The sequence below is a fragment of the Diadema setosum genome, chromosome 19, assembly GCF_964275005.1.
Source record: "Diadema setosum chromosome 19, eeDiaSeto1, whole genome shotgun sequence".
NCBI classification, from domain to species: domain Eukaryota; kingdom Metazoa; phylum Echinodermata; class Echinoidea; order Diadematoida; family Diadematidae; genus Diadema; species Diadema setosum.
This window is the reverse complement of record NC_092703.1, coordinates 31,279,780-31,298,569: the sequence shown is the minus strand read 5'-3', so window position 1 is coordinate 31,298,569 and position 18,790 is coordinate 31,279,780. Positions and strand designations below refer to the sequence as shown.

The window sequence follows — 18,790 nt, the reverse complement described above, 5'->3', positions numbered from 1 at the left end:
ACACGAACACACCTACACACACGCGGATCACACACTCACGCACACACGTAAACATTGACGGCGATGCATAGGCCATAGGAAGCTAGCTGTTATGAACGCTGGCCGCGTGGCTCAAGGAGAGTGGAAGGAGGGTGGGGGCGGGGCTCTCGACTTCTGCTTTGTTTTGGTCATAGGTCTGTACAGGTGGTGGTCGTACCATGGACGTGGGTCCATTTGGTCGTACAATACTAGTATCACTACGATGAGGCTGGGTATGAACATCTCACGCCTCGATCCATGCCGTATCTAACCATGATTATCAAACACTGAAAAGGAAAAAAAAAAAAAAAAGAGAGACTTTCCTCTCACCAAATTGGCTTAATTTCACCAGTAAAAAAAAGAAAAAGAAAATGTAGTCTTCACATTTTTTGCCAATTAATCTCTCACTAAATCAGCTGACAAGCAAAATACAAAACAAAACGAAAGGAAATAAAACAAAAACAAGGACTAATAGGTCTTCACTTATTTTGATGCTTATCTAGCAACAGATCGACTGAGAAACAAACAACAAAAAGGATTCACATTTCTTGCCATCAATTCTGTCGAAACATCGACTGAAGAACAAACAAAATGTGTCACATTGTACACACACCGCAGTGGCGGATCCAGAGGGGGCGCAACCGGCGCACGCCCTCCCTTTATTTTTCGTTAAAAACAAAAGAAATAAAAAGAAAAAAATGAAATGAAACCCGGCAGTGGCACCAGAAATGATCAGTCACGCCCCCCCCCCCTTTACAGAATTCCTGGATCCGCCCCTGCACCGCACACAAAAATGATGAAGACATCCAGAGCAAGAAGAACCTTTTGGAAGAATATATCTTCCTGTGACAACAACAACAACAACAACAAAACAGCGGCAGATTATGCCTTGTATCTTTATGCTACATGCTGAAGCGTCAAAAAAACAAAACAAAAAACAAAACAAAAACAAAACAAGAGAACCCCCCCCCCCAAAAAAAAAAGAAAAGAAAAAAAAAGATACCAACTCTGGCAACGGTGTATGCTCTGAATGACAACTGCATCATTTATTCAGCAACGTGCTCTAAAGGAAAGTGACAAGTAATAGCGAATGTCTCAGTAGTCTGGGAGTGTAAAAAATGACTTACTAGATTAAAAGGCAGTTTCAGTTTGTCTATTTTGTGGACTTGAACCAAGTATTAACTATTATGCTGTATTTATATATTCGGGTCAAAAGAGCACACTGGGGTTATATCTGCAATTATAGAATAACTCTCCCTATACTTTGCGAGGACTGTGTGAGTGGATTGGTTTACATATGTTGTATGTGATTTCAAGGTCTACAAACTAGTATTGTTTCTACCTGCATTGAATTGTTAGTTTGTTTGATATTCTCAACGTAGGTTGCTTAAAAAAAATATTTTCCTCACCCCCTCCCCCCCCCCCCCACTCAGGGTCAGGTGGTCATGAAATGACCAAATTTTGTACCGCATGCACTTTCCTAATTTTTCGGAAAAAAGGTAGGGTCGGGGGAATATACCTGTTTTAGGAGCTCAGTTCAGCGAAAAAAAAAAAAAAAATCTCTGAAATAGAGGTTCTTTTTACATTTTTTTTTTTCCAAAACATTTCAGGGGTAGTTTTCAAATCTTTTCAAACAGTCCGGTGATAGGGCATAGGGTCCTAAATATGGTTAGTTTCAACACCCCTCCCCCCCCCCCCAAAAAAAAAAACAAATAGAGCTAGTGTGTGCAGATTCGTAGGTCCTACAGCAATCTGACGTATTGTTCAGGGGCCGCGGAATGGGGGGGGGGGGGGGCTGCCCCCCCCCCCCCCACACACACACACTTTTGGCTAGTCAAAAAAAAAAAAAAAAAAAAGAAAGAGAAATCGGAAAAAAAAAATCGGGAAAGAAATTACACACCCATGATTTTAAATTCCCAAAGATTCCGCCCTTAGATTCTTCCCGTATAAGGGGGGGGGGGGGGGGTGTTGACCCCACTGAAAAACGTTCCGCGGCCCCTGTTATTCTATAAATAACTATACTTGAAGATTACACCATATCAGTTTTATTTGTGGGAATTATCCGGAAAAGTGGTAAAATTGACTTTCCGTCAGGATACAGTTTCAAACACAACATATTCCGCATTGATTTACTAGTACACTTTTGAACGAATTTCTGGTCGGGATTGACACTTGTTTTGTATGTTTCATCATGAGATGAAATCTAATTTTATTTAACAAACCAGCAAAATATACCTGACAATGAGCGTTACTGTCACTCTGAAAGCAGGTAGTATCAAACCTCAACTGTCACTGGCAAAAGCACTTGTGGAAACCGTTTTTTCATATACGTCATTTGACTTACCTATGCCATTTGTATGCCAAAAATGAGTTCCATTCTGTAAAAATCTGTAACAAGTAAAGTTGGGAGTTGTGCTTTTTAATTGGAAACCCGACCCTGGATAGCTCGACCCGGTCGAGCTGTCCAGGGTCGGGGGCTATCCCGTGGTCGAGTTGTCAACCTGCCCCACCCACCGGACCCCCCAGATCCCAGCTCCTGCCGGTCCCCATACCTACATACCGGATGCGTGCGCTATGATTTTCGCAATGAATTCCCTACGGAGTGTCATTCGTCCTTGCATGTCGGTAGTGTACCCCAAGGCCAAGCGAATAATCAATTCGGTAAGATAAAATTAGACACCATGTTTGACCTAATACCTGCAATATCTCTCTCAACTACTGTGCATTTGAAGCACAGGAGCACGTAGATGTAGTAGATAGTAGTGCAGCAGATAGATGTCAGCTGTGCCTCTCGGTGTAGTCCCACATGTCTGACTTTATGTCGGAGTTATGTTTTCAATAGTGAGTTATGGTTTGTGACAGAGTCGACAATGAAAGACAAGATAAAATGACTCTTGAATTGTGAGTGTATGTCAAGTTTTGTTTTAAATCATACATAGTGGCACAAATCTAAAATAAACTTGTGGCTGACTATCCAGGTCCCAGGTCAGGGTCCAGCCAGTGGCCAAGGGCTCGGCAGGACCAGGGGCAGGGTGCCCAGGCCCAGGGCAGGGAAGGAATTTGTTTCCAATTCAGGGGGAGCGGCTTGCTTGAGCATCAGTTGGTACCCAATGGTTTAAATACGCATGAACCCACTCGCAGACGCAGTCAGGGGATGCACTTCCATGATACGTTATGGAGATTGGATAAAGTGAACCTAACTTAAGTGTGCTTAGTTTTAATTTCCATGTAAATTTAGAACTTGACAAGCATTTGAAAATATTAAAAGACAAAGGAAAATTCAGATCGTTTTAGACACCTAGATCTAGAATGAGAAACAGAACGGTCTGGATATCCCTTCTACCCTCTATACAAGTGACTCTAGTAAGTAGTGGTGTAACTAGTAGTGAGGCAAGTGTATCTCATAGTCATTCATACAGTATCTGCTGTTATGGCTTTTCTCTGAATGATCTTGTGCTAGACTAGAGATATGAGATGTAGAGATCTATCCAAAATGGTAAAATTTGCCAGAGAATAATGCAATATCTGCTTTCTGATAAGAGCCTAGAAAGTGATTGTACCAGACTGCAAGAACTAACGTTAGATTCTATTTCTATGTGACTTTGAGCAATAATTGGTTAGGTGATATGGCCCTTGTAAACCAAAACATGGTCATTACCCATAGGATGAACAAGCAGGGTCAGTAGTGTCAGAATGTTTGGCTGAAAAAGAAAAAGAGAGAAAATAATTGAAAATTTACATTTCTAGCTTGATATGTGTCCTTTATTAAAATGATAGGGCAGGCAGGGGGAAAGATATCGAAATATGTGACCATACATTTTTTTGGCAGAATAGTGTGATTAAGTGCGTCTTTGGAGTCCCCTTTTCATTTCCTATAAACCTTGTACACTCTCTTCACTTTCAACTCTTGTATTAACTTTTGAAAGGATGATGCTACTGGAGTACTGCTTTGAAAGTTGGCATTAATCAAGGACAGAATTTGTTGATAAGGCATGCTCAATTTCAGTTTGATCTGATAATTCCTTCATTGTTGTTACTCCAGTGGTTTACATCCTGTTTATTGTCCCATTCATCACACAGCCAGCATGGCTTGGTAAATAGACACTGTACTTCAGAGCCTCTTTTCTCAGTTCTTACTTTTCCTGAGTGTGTGCCTTCTTTCCAATATTCAGATAGGTTAGGAGAATTCATTTGGTTTGAGTTATACATCATTTTAAAGATTAAAGTCTGCTCTTTCAGAATATGCTCTTAACTAAAATTTCATGTATGGCGACTTGCTGTTTGTTTTGTGATGCAGGGTCACATATGATAAAGTGGAATCTAATGAATGTGATGACAGTGACAACTGAAGTCAAAATAACTCACCAACAGGTCATCTTTCTGCATCATGGTGTCTAAGGCAGACCGGGAAACAACAATCTCGGTGAACATGACATCACCAGCACAAAAATATTGCCATCAACCCACCGTAAACGGGCTGATTTAGCTATAACATGCATTTTCCATAGACACCTGCCTGAGTATTCTCGGGACTCGTCTTCATTTGTTTGTTGCAAAAGGAGGAGAAATACCCAAATCTCCTGGGTTTTTTTGTATTTATATACAGTATGATGAAGAGTTATCAAAAATGCATATTGTCACAGTCACATGACCTTCATGGTTATCCTGAAGGATCCATGTGGTACAGTGATCAATAAATTTACTTGCAATAAAGTAGGCATAATGTGTGTTCTATATTGTTCAAATGAATAATTTCATTTCATTTCATTTATGTAATCAATGCTTTACTGATTTATCAGAAGAAATTTCTTTACTGATATATTAGACCAAAATTCTTTAGGAGCCAGATTATCCTCTAAATTCCGAACAGAAGAACCAAATTTTACAGAGAAGGAACATTTGCTTTTAATGCCCCTAACTTATGGAATAATCTACTTAACTTAACTTATGGAATAATCTAAAAGTGGATATTTTCGCGCGACTACTTTTTTGCGCATGGCCCGGTAAGAAGAGTTTCACATGTTTTTAATTCCGCGGAATCAAGACAGTAGGTACAGGAATATATGGCAAGTAAAAATGTGTGCATGCTTTTATTCTCATGCTAGTTTCTGGTTGCGCGAAATGCACGTAAATTTCAACACCCCGAACATTTCCACTTTTACAGTTCCCCAGAATTTAAGACAAATCACTGATATAAATAGATTCAAGTCTGCTTTGAAAACGCATTTGTTCACAGTGTAAGCAAACATGGAAATCAGTAGTAGTACCATCACTGTAATTGGAATTGTACGTTTTTGTTTATAATCTTTCCATTTTTTTGAGCGCATAATAGGGACATTATGCACTGTGTATTATGCGCTATATAAGCACTGTCAATTATTATCATTATCATTAAATGAAAGTGCATAGAATTCTGGGATATGTAAAAAAAAAAATGAATATCTCTCGTGTGATAGATTGCTTCAACAGTCAGACCAATGTCTTCAAATGAGCAGCATGATAGGCAGCTTGACCACAGCATCTTTCTGAAGTCGACCGTTCCTCACCTTATGTCAGCTGCACTGGACAGAAGTCACAAGTCACCATGGTTAGCTGATGTAAGTTTATTTGCTTTTAACTCACAGGTGGTTGTATGGCAGTTGTCAGAGTTTTTAAGGAAATGTACTCTCTAAATGAAGTGGATAGGATTGCTAGCAAGTTGCAATTGTCATCAGTTCATGATGTGTACACATCGTTAACCCGTTGAGGACAGACTGATTTTGTTACAACATGCATTTCCCAGAGACGCTTGCCCGAGTATACTCGGGACTTGTCTTCAACGGATTAATGTGATTTGTGTGTATAAAGTAGCACTGATGACGAGGGACTCAAACATCTTTATACATGATGCCGAAGGTGCTTTTACAGGGAGGTAAAATGTGAAGAAGTTTCAGCTCGACATGCAACGCAGCTTTCAAACAAAGCTAGAATGATTGCGCATTTCAGGCTAAGGAGGTGTAAAGCATTTATAACACACATTAGTTATGCCCTGTGTGCACTCTGTTAGAATTACTTCATTATGGAGGTGATCTGTTAAGCCTTCCATGCAAAATAATGTTTTGTGGACAATCAAACAGCCAAATTATCTAGAGTTTGTATATTTCAGCATATCTGTTTGACTTGCCTTTCACCTACAATCTACCGGTACTCTTTTACACACAGCTTGAATTCTCTTCTGTTCATGCAATGTTATCTGTCATAATTTTCACTGTTTTCAGACCTTACCTATTTTTACCATCATTTTTCTCTTTTTTATTTCATTTCATCAATCAGGGTTGCTGGTTATTTTTTCTTCTTTTTGTTTGTATTTTGTGCTATAAATATGCTTTGTTGTTAGTCTACAGTGCAGCAAGTCTGTGACTACTATCAGAGACTGACTGATGAGGACAAGCTTGGCTTCTTGTGTGCAATGGCTTCAGGGATGGGGGTCCGGCATGAGAAGGTGATGGCAGAAGCGGCCATGCTTCAGAAGCAGGAGGTGAGGGCAAAGGTCAAGCCAAAGTACATTCAAGTTCTACATAAATTTGTGTACTAAAAATGCCTGTCAATGAAACGGTTGACTCATAGGAGAGATCTCTTAATGCGTTTATTCTTCTTGATTCTCCAGGAATTGTCAGTGCCCCCCAAATGAGATTCTTGTTTGCTCAGCAACAGAGAAGGAACATCTTGGTAAATCTCACTAGGTGTGAGAACAGTCAAGCATTACATGTTCCCTTCCACAGTCGACTGCTTGTGCTGTCAAACAATGCAAAATATCAATCAAGCGTGAGAGAACGTGCGCTTGGCTGGCAAATTCTTTTGTTAAACACTGTTAGGACATCCAAATGGGTTCAGCAAAAGTAAAAAATCAAGTGATGTCAGCCTTGAGTTTTACATATGTCTTTGTACGAGTTTTGCAGCAAAACAAGCACACTACCACGTTGGAAAATTTAATTAATAATACACGCAATTCTGAGACAGACAAAGAACAGCTATCAATAGCAGAAACTGGAATCGTTCGCTACATGTTAATATTCTGCTCAGTATAACACAAGTAAACATGAATTTAGGCCATGATGCAGGCTCACTTATGTATATTTTGGAAACCTGATATACCCTGTACCTGTCTGTGAGTTGACTGGAAGGAGTGAATTAAAGGCATAATTTACCATTTGCAGATGAAAGCATTAGTGCTATAAAATAGTTCTAAAATGTGAGTTAGGGATAGAAACAACCACTGTCAAAATTTGAATCCGTATAATCGATGTTAAGTGTTGTTAAATACACAAAATGTGAACAATAGTTATAATAAAAAAATTTCCAGACTAAACCGTATACAGTTACGGTTATTGAGAAAAACCCTGATATCTCCTTATATTTTAGTTTTTATTGCAAATATTTCATATGGTAGGATGTTTTATGATACAACAGACCTACACATATGCATCAAATATGATATCTTGAAAATTTTTGAAATCACTGCTCCCAAAGGTAAACTGGACCTTTAACAGATAGTCTCCCATCTTCACCCTCCATGTGACAGGGTCGTGAGGAGGCCGTTCTTCTGCAGGCGGAAGGGCGTCTTCGTCAGTCTCTCCTACCAGGTTACTCCACCCTCTTCTCTCATGTCAGCAGGTTGCCGGGCGGGGTCAAATTTTTGGTTGACCTCAGAGCCAATTTGCTTGTAAGTTGCTCATGTAGGCCTACAATACCTTGTGTTTCATTCTGTCCTCACCTGTACAGTATTTTTGATTTCTGTTCTTGGGATTTACATCACACTGCTGATGTATAACATAAATGTGTTATAGATCTTTATTTTACATTTTACATATTGTATAAATGTCAGGGCACTTCATAGAAATGCAATATCATCATTATTTTTTAGTTTACAAGAATGTATTATTTGAACATTCTTCATATTTTAATCAGTACATGTAGGTGTTGTTCCTATTGTTTTTCGTAACAACCAGAAAGTTTGCAAGATGTAGCAATAACTATTGCATTTAAACTGCTATCCAGAAATTAATGCTTACTGTATGTGATAATAAGAAAAGGTGAGGTTTACACCGCTGCAAAATGTATGGCTCATATAGTATAGATGATGTTCTTCTCATGTTCCAGGGACATCTGTCATCAACGTCATCCATCAGGAATGAGGCAGAGCTGAGGGCACTGAGTGAGACTCTACGTGAGCTTCTGATTGGCTGGTTCGCTGCCGGCATGCTGACCCTGGAGAGAGTCACATGGTCTTCCTCGTGTCACATGCTGGAAAGGGTCAGGTTTTAAAAGAATTATGCATTATTATTATTTTTTTTTTAATTATGCATCATACTCATACTATCACAGAAATATCATGGAAATATCATAGAAAGAGCATGAAGTATGGTGTGACAATGATCACTTCCAATCGTTATTATCATTTTCAGTAGTGCAACTGCAGACATGAAATTAATCATAGTAGTAGTAGTAGTAGTAGTAGTAATAGTTGTAGAAGTAGTAGTAGAAGTAGGAGTGGTAAAAGTGCATGGAAAAAGCTCATGTGGCAGTCATATTTGAAGCAGTGATATCATATCAATTATTGTAATTATTAGTGAGTTTCTTTACTGTATTCAGTTTAATTTGTTTCTTCCCTTATTTCTAATCATTTGACAAACAGCCTAGTCTTCCTACACAGATTATTGAGGGAATCCACCAAAATTTAGACAGAATTGAATATGTGATCTCTAGAGTCTTATGTTGACACATGTTATGAATATTTGGACACAAGAACAATCTTTAGAAAATATCAATTATATACAAGAAGTCAGTTATGAAAAAATGGTCATGGAGTGAATTCAGATATTTGCAATACATGTATTATTGTGCTAAATTACACTGAGATTAAGAAGATACAAATGCATATGAAAATTAGGCATTACTTGTGAAAAACATGGATACATCAATTATCATACCTTTAGGAAGGTCATTGTCATGTAAAAATGAAACATTTCAGCACTTCCTTTTTTTTGTGGTCTCGTTCTACAGATAAGTCAGTACGAGGCTGTTCATCCCATCAGGAATTGGACAGACATCAAGCAGCGGGTAGGGCCGTATCGACGCTGCTTCGTCTTCACACACAGCAGTATGCCAGGGGAGCCTTTGGTTATCCTCCACACTGCCCTCATGAGAGATATCTCAGACAGCATACAGGTAAAGGCAAGATCATTTTATGATCTCATGTAATATGAATCTGTCAGCAGGTCAGAAGCACAACTTTTTAATCTCTATTGTTATTTCTAAAAGTGTGGACACACCCTACTTGATATTACTGGAATAATAGATTTAAGTATGTTTAGATTGTTTCTAACAGAATTCTTTTAATGCTTTGTGAGTCTTTTTGTTTGTTTGTTTTTGTCTGTAGTTCTTTTCTTACGTTTTGACAGGTACAGTATGCCATCTACAAGGAAACATAAGTCTTACATATCTATCCTTACTTAGATTTGAAATCTCGCTTTCTTCAGTGCCCAAATCGAGTCTGTTGAATTCCGCAGTTCATGCTACTCAGGGTGTATCATGACATACACATTAAAGAATAAAAAACTAGAGTAGGTGGGAGTTGTTATATACAGTGCATACCAAGGTAATGTAGGAGTGGCAAGAGAGAACTGTTTGGGGGTCAGGTAGGTGTGAGCTGGAGCACGATTTGTCTGATGCATGATAATAATTTATCAGTGAAAAAATGAGCAAAGAAGAGATCCCATTTTCTTTGCTCATTTTTCCACTAATAAATTCTATTCATTTCTGGTCAGTTTTCTTCTGTTTTCACTTGTTGCATGATAATAGTGTTACCTTGTGTGGTTGATATGAATGACTGTAACCTCCAGATCTTGTACATGTTAAAACTAGATTATGGTATTCTGATCTTTATGAAGTCCATTGTGCGGAGCCAAGATGCCAAAGACCGGAAGAATGTGTTGCCAGGCGAGGAGGAGGCAGACGAGGCCCAGGCGGCCATCTTCTATTCAATCACATCCACACAAAGGGGTAGGCAAGCTTTCACTTTCTATTTAATTCCCATGTTGCCAGCATCATAAATGTGACCCAACACTTCACTCTCAGTTGGATATGTCAGTAGATGAGTTCCTCATCCGATCTTCTTCCTCCTATCTTCTTATCCGCATCATCACTTTCTCTTCTTCTACATTCTCTTTCTTCATTCCCTAGCTTCCTCCCATTCATCATTCTCTTTTAATTTTTGTTCTTCTGCTTCGCCCATTTTTCTTCTCTTTTTTCCCCCGTTTTTCATATTTATTTTTCTGCTTTTCCTTCTGACGTTACTTTTATTTTCTTTGTTGTCATCTTTCTCTTCATGTTCTTGATATGATGATGATGGTGGTGATGATGATGGTGATGGTGGTGATGGTGATGATGGTGATGACGGTGATGATGATGATGATGATGGTGGTGATGATGATGATGATGGTGATGATGGTGATGGTGATGATGGTGATGATGGTGATAATGGTGATAATGGTGATGATGATGGTTATGATGGTGATGGTGGTGATGGTGATGATGGTGATGACGGTGATGATGATGATGATGATGGTGATGATGATGATGATTATGGTGATGATTGTAATTTAGCCATTTCTTCTGCCTCTTCTTTTTTATCTCTTCTTCAGCTTTTATTCTTGTCAAGTCCAATTTTCTTCAATCTTTGCTTTTTCGTTCATTTCTTATCCTCTTCTCAGTGTTCTTCCCTAGGTGAGAATATCTGAATTTCTCTAACTGTTTTCTTTTAAACATGAAGGAGACACATCTACAATTTGATATAATCACTATCAATCTGTAACATTAGGAGGTACTTTGCTGATTATAAGATCAAGGAATTGGCGTCATGATACAAAGTCCTTCTTGTTATCCACCTGCCAGGTCTACAGGGCGTTGAACTCGGCAACCACCTCATCAAGAGCGTCGTCAAGGAGCTACAGTCAGAGTTTCCCAGCATGCACCTGTTCTCCAGCCTCTCTCCAATCCCGGGCTTCAAAAACTGGCTGATCACACAGATTAATCAGCAGGTTAAAGGTCAGTGAAGTAGACACAAAAGTTACAATAGTTCACACTGACTCTCTTGTGGGATCCTAATGCTGCTGGAAGTACATTCTTGTTCTTTTTCCCATTTTGCAAGACATCTTATCTTTATATATGCCACCAACAGAGCCATCATGTGTGCCATGGTGACATTTTACATACTTAGATAAGCAAACATTTATTAGAAATGCTCGGTAATTTTTGAATAATTGCTACTCCTCATAGACACTTGTATTACACATTGCCTGCAGTATTGGTAGGGCAGTGCTGCGCACTGACACTGTTCCAACAGTCCAGGACCAGCAAAAATTGCTGTTGGACCAGTAACTTTTTCAGGATTGGATCAGTAAAAAATAGAAAAACTGGGTAAATGTACCTACTGGTCTAAGAGACAGATTGGACCAGTAGAAAAAATGGGTTTGTGTGCAGGCCTGGGTAGGGATAAGCTTAGCACTGCCCTCCATAGGCTTTGTTCACTGAAGGGCATGCATGCTAGAGTGTTTTCTTCACTTATTGGCATATTTCATTATTTGTCTGAAAACTACTTACCAGTGAATAGATTACCTAATCTTCTAATCCCCATTGTGCCACCATGGGCTTCCTGTTCGATCCAGGCCTATTGTTACACCTGAGTGGGTTTGCTAACTTTACAACTTGGTCAAGTCTGGATGGATTACTAAATGCTGATGAAAAGGAATGGCAAGTTAAGCCAAATGTCTGGGGGAAAAAAAAAAAGGATTAATTGCCTCTCTTGTGTGTCGCATTGTTTTGAAGAAAATGTTGAATTAACCCGTTCCATACTGAATTCTGGATTCCCCATAGACTTATTACATGGGCCACTAGGTTCCCGTATGGAACAGGTTAAATTGGGCTTGCATTCAACCAAGTTGAGTGTGCAAACAGGCCACATCAAGAGTTAATGGTATGAAAAATTCTGTCTGAGGGTGACAGTTGGCAGAGAAATCATGTGAGACCTATATTCAGCTGAGCTTAATTGCTCCCATGAAACCAGCAAGAAAGGAAATATTGGCTCAAATCCACATACATAGATTAAATCAAATCCAAGGCTAGATTAAGTCCATGGACTAAAATAATGCAAAATATGCATACATTTACCAGTAACATGCATGTGTCAGCACCCGTTCAATTTTGGATGTCTGTTTTTGCACACGATCTGTCAGGCACATTCATGCAGACAAAATTTATGTAGGCCACAGGCTAGATTTAAATTACCTTTGCAAATTTGGGACATCATGATTCATTATCTTTATATATGCTTGCTGCTTGTTTCTGAGAATCTCGGTCATCTCACAAGCGTAATAGTGATGTGTGCAAGTTGAGTGGCTGGATCTGAATTTGTACCGTACCATCCGTCATCTTGAGTGATATCTCATAATCAAGCTCCTTTAATGACTGCCCCACAATGCTTTGATTATGACAGCAGCTAACCTTGTGGAATAATCATTACAAAATTATGAAAGAAGGCCTATATCCATCTAGAATTATCATATTTTTGCAATGTCTTTTTGCTTTTTCATCACTCTTTTGAACTTATGTACACTTGATGAAATTCAAAGCTTTAGAATTTTTTGATAATGTCCTCTTTGTTTCTTTATATCTTTTTCATAAAATTTCCCATCCTTTAGATGAAGAAAGTGTCACCTTGCTCACTATGGAGGAATTAGACTCATTCCAGGCTGCAATGGATGTTGCATCGCAGCCCATGCTACCATTGCTCAAGAAAGTACTAGTCACCAATGAGTGGTTTCAGTCTGAGAGCCTGAAAAGGAGTCTAAAGGGCCCTCTAATGAGGCTTTGCGCAAGGTGAGAGTAGTGCATGCATTGCTGCCGTTTAGTATGTTTTATGCTTTACTTGGTATGACTTCTTTTTCACTCTATAGGAGAAAATACGTTTTTGATATTGTGTTGCTGTTTTGTTGTACTAAACATACTTACCATGCCCCATTGTTCAGTTTCTGACAAAATTTTGCCCCTTAATTTTATTTGTGTTTGTATGTGTGTGTGTGTGTGTGTTTGAATCAACCTTTTTTTTTCACCAAACCAATACATTTACGATGTAGGTTTGCAAACTTATTTACTTGAAAGAATGCAATATTAACTCTATTAGGTTCACCGGTGGTGGTAAAGTGAATGGAATTCAATAAGTACTGCTTTGAAATGCAGCACAACTCTTTCTAGATTCAAGTGCTTACTGAAGTGTTCTTTTTTTGAACAGTTAGCCATGACTGAGTAGTATAGTAGTATGTATACTGCATGTGTGTGTGTTGTGTGTGTGTGTGTGAGTGTGCATATAATATGTACGTATTAACGTGATGGTGTTTTATTTATTACTTGATTTCACACAGAATCAGTTGTAATATATGTTCAGTGCTATTGTAAAGTTGTATTTTCATGTGTAGGCAACCTAACACAAGCACAAGATGCTTTCAAGGCTGCCTGGCTCTCATTGTAAATGCCACTAGTATATGTTTTTGTGTTTTATTTTGCCGAGTAAATGGCCTAATTGGCCTCAATCAATCAATGTTAGACACCCCAACAATGAAATTAAACGAACACAGTGATTAAAATGCTGAGCTTTATTAGAAGGGAGGGAGCTGTCTTTGCCCTCCTTGCTTTCATGATGATGATGATTTTGATGATGATGATGATGATGATTTTGATGATGATGATGATGTTGTTGTTGTTGATGAGAGTCATGATAATCAGTGTGTTGGTAGCCGTGGTAATGAAGGTGGTTCGTATTTCAAAGGTGTTACAGTGTTTGGTTTTCACATTCCTTTTGTTGTTGTTGTTTCAGGTACTTGTACTTGGAAAAGAGGAGAACATTTGCACTCAATCCAGTTGGTACGTGATGAAGATCCAGAATCCACCATTTTGAAATATTAATTTTAATTATTTAGCATATCTCTATAAGTGTCAAGTTCAGTTTTTCCATTCACAACCCTCCCTCCTTTGTTTGAAAGACTGAGTTATGATTTACAGTGGACTCCCATTATAACGAAGCCTCAGGACCAGCACTTCTCTTTTTATGCCTCCGCCACGAAGTGGTGCCGGAGGCATTATGTTTTCGGGTTGTCCGTCCGTCCGTCCGTCCGTCCGTCCGTCCGTCCTTCCGTCCGTCCGTAATGAATTTTGTGGACAAGGTAACTATCAAAACCCGTTGAGGTATCGTAATGAAACTTGGCATGTATGTGTATTAGGGGGTGAAGTTGTGCCTATCAACTTTTGGGTGCACATGCTCAAGGTCAAAGGTCAAAAGGTCAGGGTCAAATACATAAAATTTCACTATTTCCGCCATATCTATTGAATGCCTGAAGATATTTTCTTGAAACTTAGTGTATACATGTATTACCCAATTAAGATTCTCTGGTGAAAGTTTGGGTCATGAGGTCAAAGGTCAAATGTCAAAAGGTCAGGGTCAAATACATAAAATTTCACTATTTCCACCATATCTATTGAATGCCTGAAGATATTTTCTTGAAACTTAGTGTATACATGTATTACCCAATTAAGATTCTCTAGTGAAAGTTTGGGTCATGAGGTCAAAGGTCAAAAGGTCAAGTAAAAATATTAAAACTTTTTTTTTCTCCATACCTTGGAAAATTGTTCAAGGTATCTTCATGGAACATAGTATATACATATACTGACTGGAAGTGATTATCTAGAGAATGTAGGGTTCATGGGGTCAAAGGTCAGGGGTCAAAGGTCAAGTGCAACACTTCAAAATTTTACTTTTTCCCTCCTATCATGCAATGCCAGCAGGGTTATTTTTTTTTCACACTTGGTGTATGCATACATGTGTAACCTAATAAAAATTCTCTGGAAATTTTTTTTTTCTTCTTTTTTTGCCTCAAAGGTCAAAAGGTCAAAGATCAAGTGAAAGTGCTGAACTAACTTTTTCCTCCATATCTCGGAAGTGGCTCAAGTTATCTTGAAACTTAGTACATACACACGTGTATTATGCATGTTCTACCTGAAAGTGATTATCTTATGAATTTTAGGGTCAAGGGCCAGATGAAAATGGTAACAATTTACTATTCAATTCAGAAATTGCACTTTTTCTCCACACCTGTACCTTGAAAATTACTCAAGGCCTAAATGTATGAATGGGTCAAAGTCGAGTTAAAGTCCGTAAATCCCTAGATACATGCTCTCCTATTCATCCAATTAAACCTAGGTCAAGGAAGGTGAACATTCAACACATTTGTGACAAACTTGTCATTTCAATATTTTGCCAATTTTGTGAAAATGTAATCACACATTGTCCACATGTACTATCTAGACCTATTGGGAAAATCATGCATTATGGCGGAGGCATACCAGTCGCCAAAGCGACATTTCTAGTTTCATATCGAAATTTCGTTATAACCAAACAAATTAACAATGAAAATACATAGAGCGAATGATGTTGTGGTCTGAATTTTTAGTTGCTTCATTATAACCATGTTCGTTATAACGGGAGTACACTGTATAGTGATGATTACACATTATGAAATGTTTTGGTGAATTGCTGCACAACATATGGACATAAGCCTTCAAGGCATAACCACCAGAAAAATGATGAAAACATGTTTGTTTGTTTTTGTGTTGTTTTTTTTCATACTAATTGACAGAAAATTATCACAATTCATTTAATAACTGTACTGTGTTTTGACAAAAGGACCACTATGAGCCAAATATTCTTTGTTTTGGTGGGTTCAATGCCTGTGTAAGTCTGAGCAGTGAATGTAGAAAATATGATGAGACATATAAAACCATGATAAGCATAGTACTTTAATCCAAGAGATTTCATATGAACCCAAACTTTGTTCATCCTCAGCAAACTTTCACCTGCAAAATGGCGCCACCATGTGGCGACTGAACTGGCTGGGGGACACCTCAGCTCGGGGCCTGACCGCCTCCTGTGGAATGATGGTCAACTACCGCTACTTCCTGGAGAACACCACCGCCCTTGGCCAGCAGTACGCAGAAACCCAGAAGATTGAAGCATCACAACAAATACTTGACTTGGTCCACGGTCAATCAACTTCAGGCACTAACAGTCAAGTGAACAGCAAATTATGATAGTGGTGCCTGTTCTCTTCTTCCTCTTCCTTTGTCTGAGAAAATGTACAAATCAAATGAATTAATTATTTTTATTCAAATGGACTTTAATTCTGCTTTTTCTCCTGTAAAACTGCATCCTTCGTACGTAGTTGAAGATCAACTCAATGCAGAGTGGTATTCATCCCGTCATCATGGTACTATCAGACCCTCTTGTGCAAAATCATTTACATGTGAACAAAGCATCATGCAGAAATGTGAATTTGTGAAGCTGCTAAAATTTGTTGGCATGACTGAATGCCAGAGGAGGGCTTCCCTGAATTATCATGATTTATATGAGATTTTATAGAATGATAATCGAGTTCAGCATGATGATACATGAGATCAGAGATTTTTTACGACCAGGAGGATTAATAATGTCTACATTTATGTACGAGGAAGACTCTAAATCCCAGAGATTTCTCTACAGAGCTTTACGATGCAGGATTGTCCAGAGTATTCCGCAGGTTACTCAAGGCTTAAGTCGGCCTCATCATGGTTGTTAATCTTAAAGGCACTCTTCCCATTCTCCTACTGTATACGCCAAATATTTCGCGAGCTTTTTATTTTTGCGAATTTCAAGAGTCATTTGCTATTTGTGAAATTAAAGACAGGCAAAAATATTGACCCTAATCCCGATATACATACAGTTAAACTCGCCTAAGTCGACGTCGCATATGTCGAATAATTGCGCAAGTCAATGATTTTAAAAAGTCCCGATTTTTCCCCATTGACTTACGTGTATTAATTCACTCACAAGTCGAATTTTGTAAGTCGAATACTCGCCTAAGTCGATGAAATTCCAAGAACACTTTCACGGAAAAACCATCGAATTCACTGTGCCTAAGTCGAATAAGATTTTATTGTGTAATAAATCACTGTCAAAATCACGAGACACCAGTTTTTGTTTACATAATAAGACCCAGCCCGACCAGACGCTGTTAATACGCTGTGCGAACGTACCGCGACTGGGCTGTGTATGTAGTTACATAAGACCCAGACTTCATGACGCTTCTCTCCCTATCTTTCCCCCTCTCTCCTCTTTCGACTCTTGCTAACTTTGGATGGAATGTGGTGTGGGAAAGTTGAGAGATTATGCAACCATTCTCTACCCGTCTAAATGTTGCAAATTCGCACGAATATTTTGGGTCTTTTGTTTTCGCACGCAGCCTCGCTGAAGGAACACTTTTCTCACTTGCTCCACTCGCAGTTAAGGCGTTTGTACAGTACACATGCGTTCATTTACATGTATTGAGCTTGCACGAATATTTTGGGTCTTTTGTTTTCGCACGCAGCCTCGCTGAAGGAACACTTTTCTCACTTGCTCCACTCGCAGTTAAGGCGTTTGTACAGTACACATGCGTTCATTTACATGTATTGAGCTTGCAATGTAGCTTGGCATTTGCAGCGCTGTGCAGTGGTGTGGTATGGATGAAGCTGCTGAGTTTTCAAAGCGGAAAGTAGGGGGAAAGTTACGCGCACGGGTAAATCAGAATTGCACCTGTACACGCATTTCAAGCCACGGTATGGTAAACTGGAATCAATCACTGCTCAAATATCGTTCATATTCACTTCCCCAAGGTTTAACAAGGGTGTGAAGTAATCGGACCTTTGCCAATACTAATGCACTGTCCGTGCAAAGTTAGCCGCGGCCCTGCTGGGCGACCCGTGCTGCGGCACACCGCTCCAGCTCTCGGCTCCAGAGTAGACAACATACATGTACATTACATGTATACGTATGTACGTGTGGTCTAAGTCGATTTTTTTCGACTTACGCACAAGTCGAAAATCGTCTAAGCCGATGTGATTTGCTCAGTCCTGAGAAGGTCGACTTATGCGAGTTTAACTGTATGACATATGCGTATAAAATTCTCTGTTCCATACAGAACTCCATGATCGCGAATCTAACCACTTGCGAAATCATTGGGAAGTCCCTATTCACAAAAATGTAGACTCACTAAATATATGGCATATACAGTATTTCACAGCTTTGATTGAACGGCTGCAGTAGGCTTTATAAAAGAACTAACTGCTGGGTATGTTTTGGGGATTTTTTATTTCTGCAGGTATGAGGAATGTTAGAGCTAGCTATCAACTGTACAGCAGGGCAGACTATCTAAAGCCTTGGTGAGTGGAGTGCCCCTGAAAACTGTAAACATATGAATTGACCATGCAATAGTCTACCTGTGTTAGCAATATACTGTTGACATGAAATTTTTTCACATCTTCTGCAAATTAACTTAAAGTTTAGGTGCGTGTGAACCCGTGTCGTGAATTTACGAGTGGAGCTAATCATCAGCAGTTAAGTTTTTTACCTAAACTTCAAGTTTTGTAACTGTGTGTCAACGTAACTAATGTGATGCTTGTAGCATAATGTGTGACCTCAACCAAAGTTGTTTTGTTTTTGCATGGTACACCAATGAATGCAGCAAGCATTATTTACAAAACAGAGTGACTGACTCCTAAGCACTGCTCTTTACAGAATGTTATGTAACTGCAGACAGACTGTATAAAGGGAAGAATGATTCAAAACTTGAATCTTTAGATCTTGTAGGGTGTTTCAACCAAGGGATGGATT

General features: G+C 38.9%; 1 protein-coding gene across 1 annotated transcript; it reads left to right on the top strand.

Moving 5' to 3' along the window:
* Positions 1 to 2,582: 2,582 nt before the first annotated feature.
* On the top strand, positions 2,583 to 16,327 carry LOC140242653 (malonyl-CoA decarboxylase, mitochondrial-like). Its single transcript, XM_072322410.1, has 11 exons — positions 2,583 to 2,679; positions 5,475 to 5,615; positions 6,395 to 6,535; positions 7,580 to 7,720; positions 8,158 to 8,310; positions 9,061 to 9,225; positions 9,948 to 10,059; positions 10,951 to 11,103; positions 12,756 to 12,933; positions 13,928 to 13,974; positions 15,950 to 16,327. Exons 1-11 carry the CDS (start codon positions 2,593 to 2,595, stop codon positions 16,192 to 16,194), a joined length of 1,563 nt encoding a protein of 520 aa, XP_072178511.1. The 5' UTR covers positions 2,583 to 2,592; the 3' UTR covers positions 16,195 to 16,327.
* The last annotated feature ends 2,463 nt before the right edge of the window (positions 16,328 to 18,790 follow it).

What these genes read in the sequence shown, in the direction of transcription:
- LOC140242653 (XM_072322410.1), top strand. Translation starts at nt 2,593, where the DNA reads ATGATTTTCGCAATGAATTCCCTACGGAGTGTCATTCGTCCTTGCATG. An exon ending in CCATGCTTCAGAAGCAGGAG is followed by an intron (nt 6,536 to 7,579) that starts GTGAGGGCAAAG and finishes TCCATGTGACAG; the next exon opens with GGTCGTGAGGAGGCCGTTCT. An exon ending in CGTGTCACATGCTGGAAAGG is followed by an intron (nt 8,311 to 9,060) that starts GTCAGGTTTTAA and finishes CTCGTTCTACAG; the next exon opens with ATAAGTCAGTACGAGGCTGT.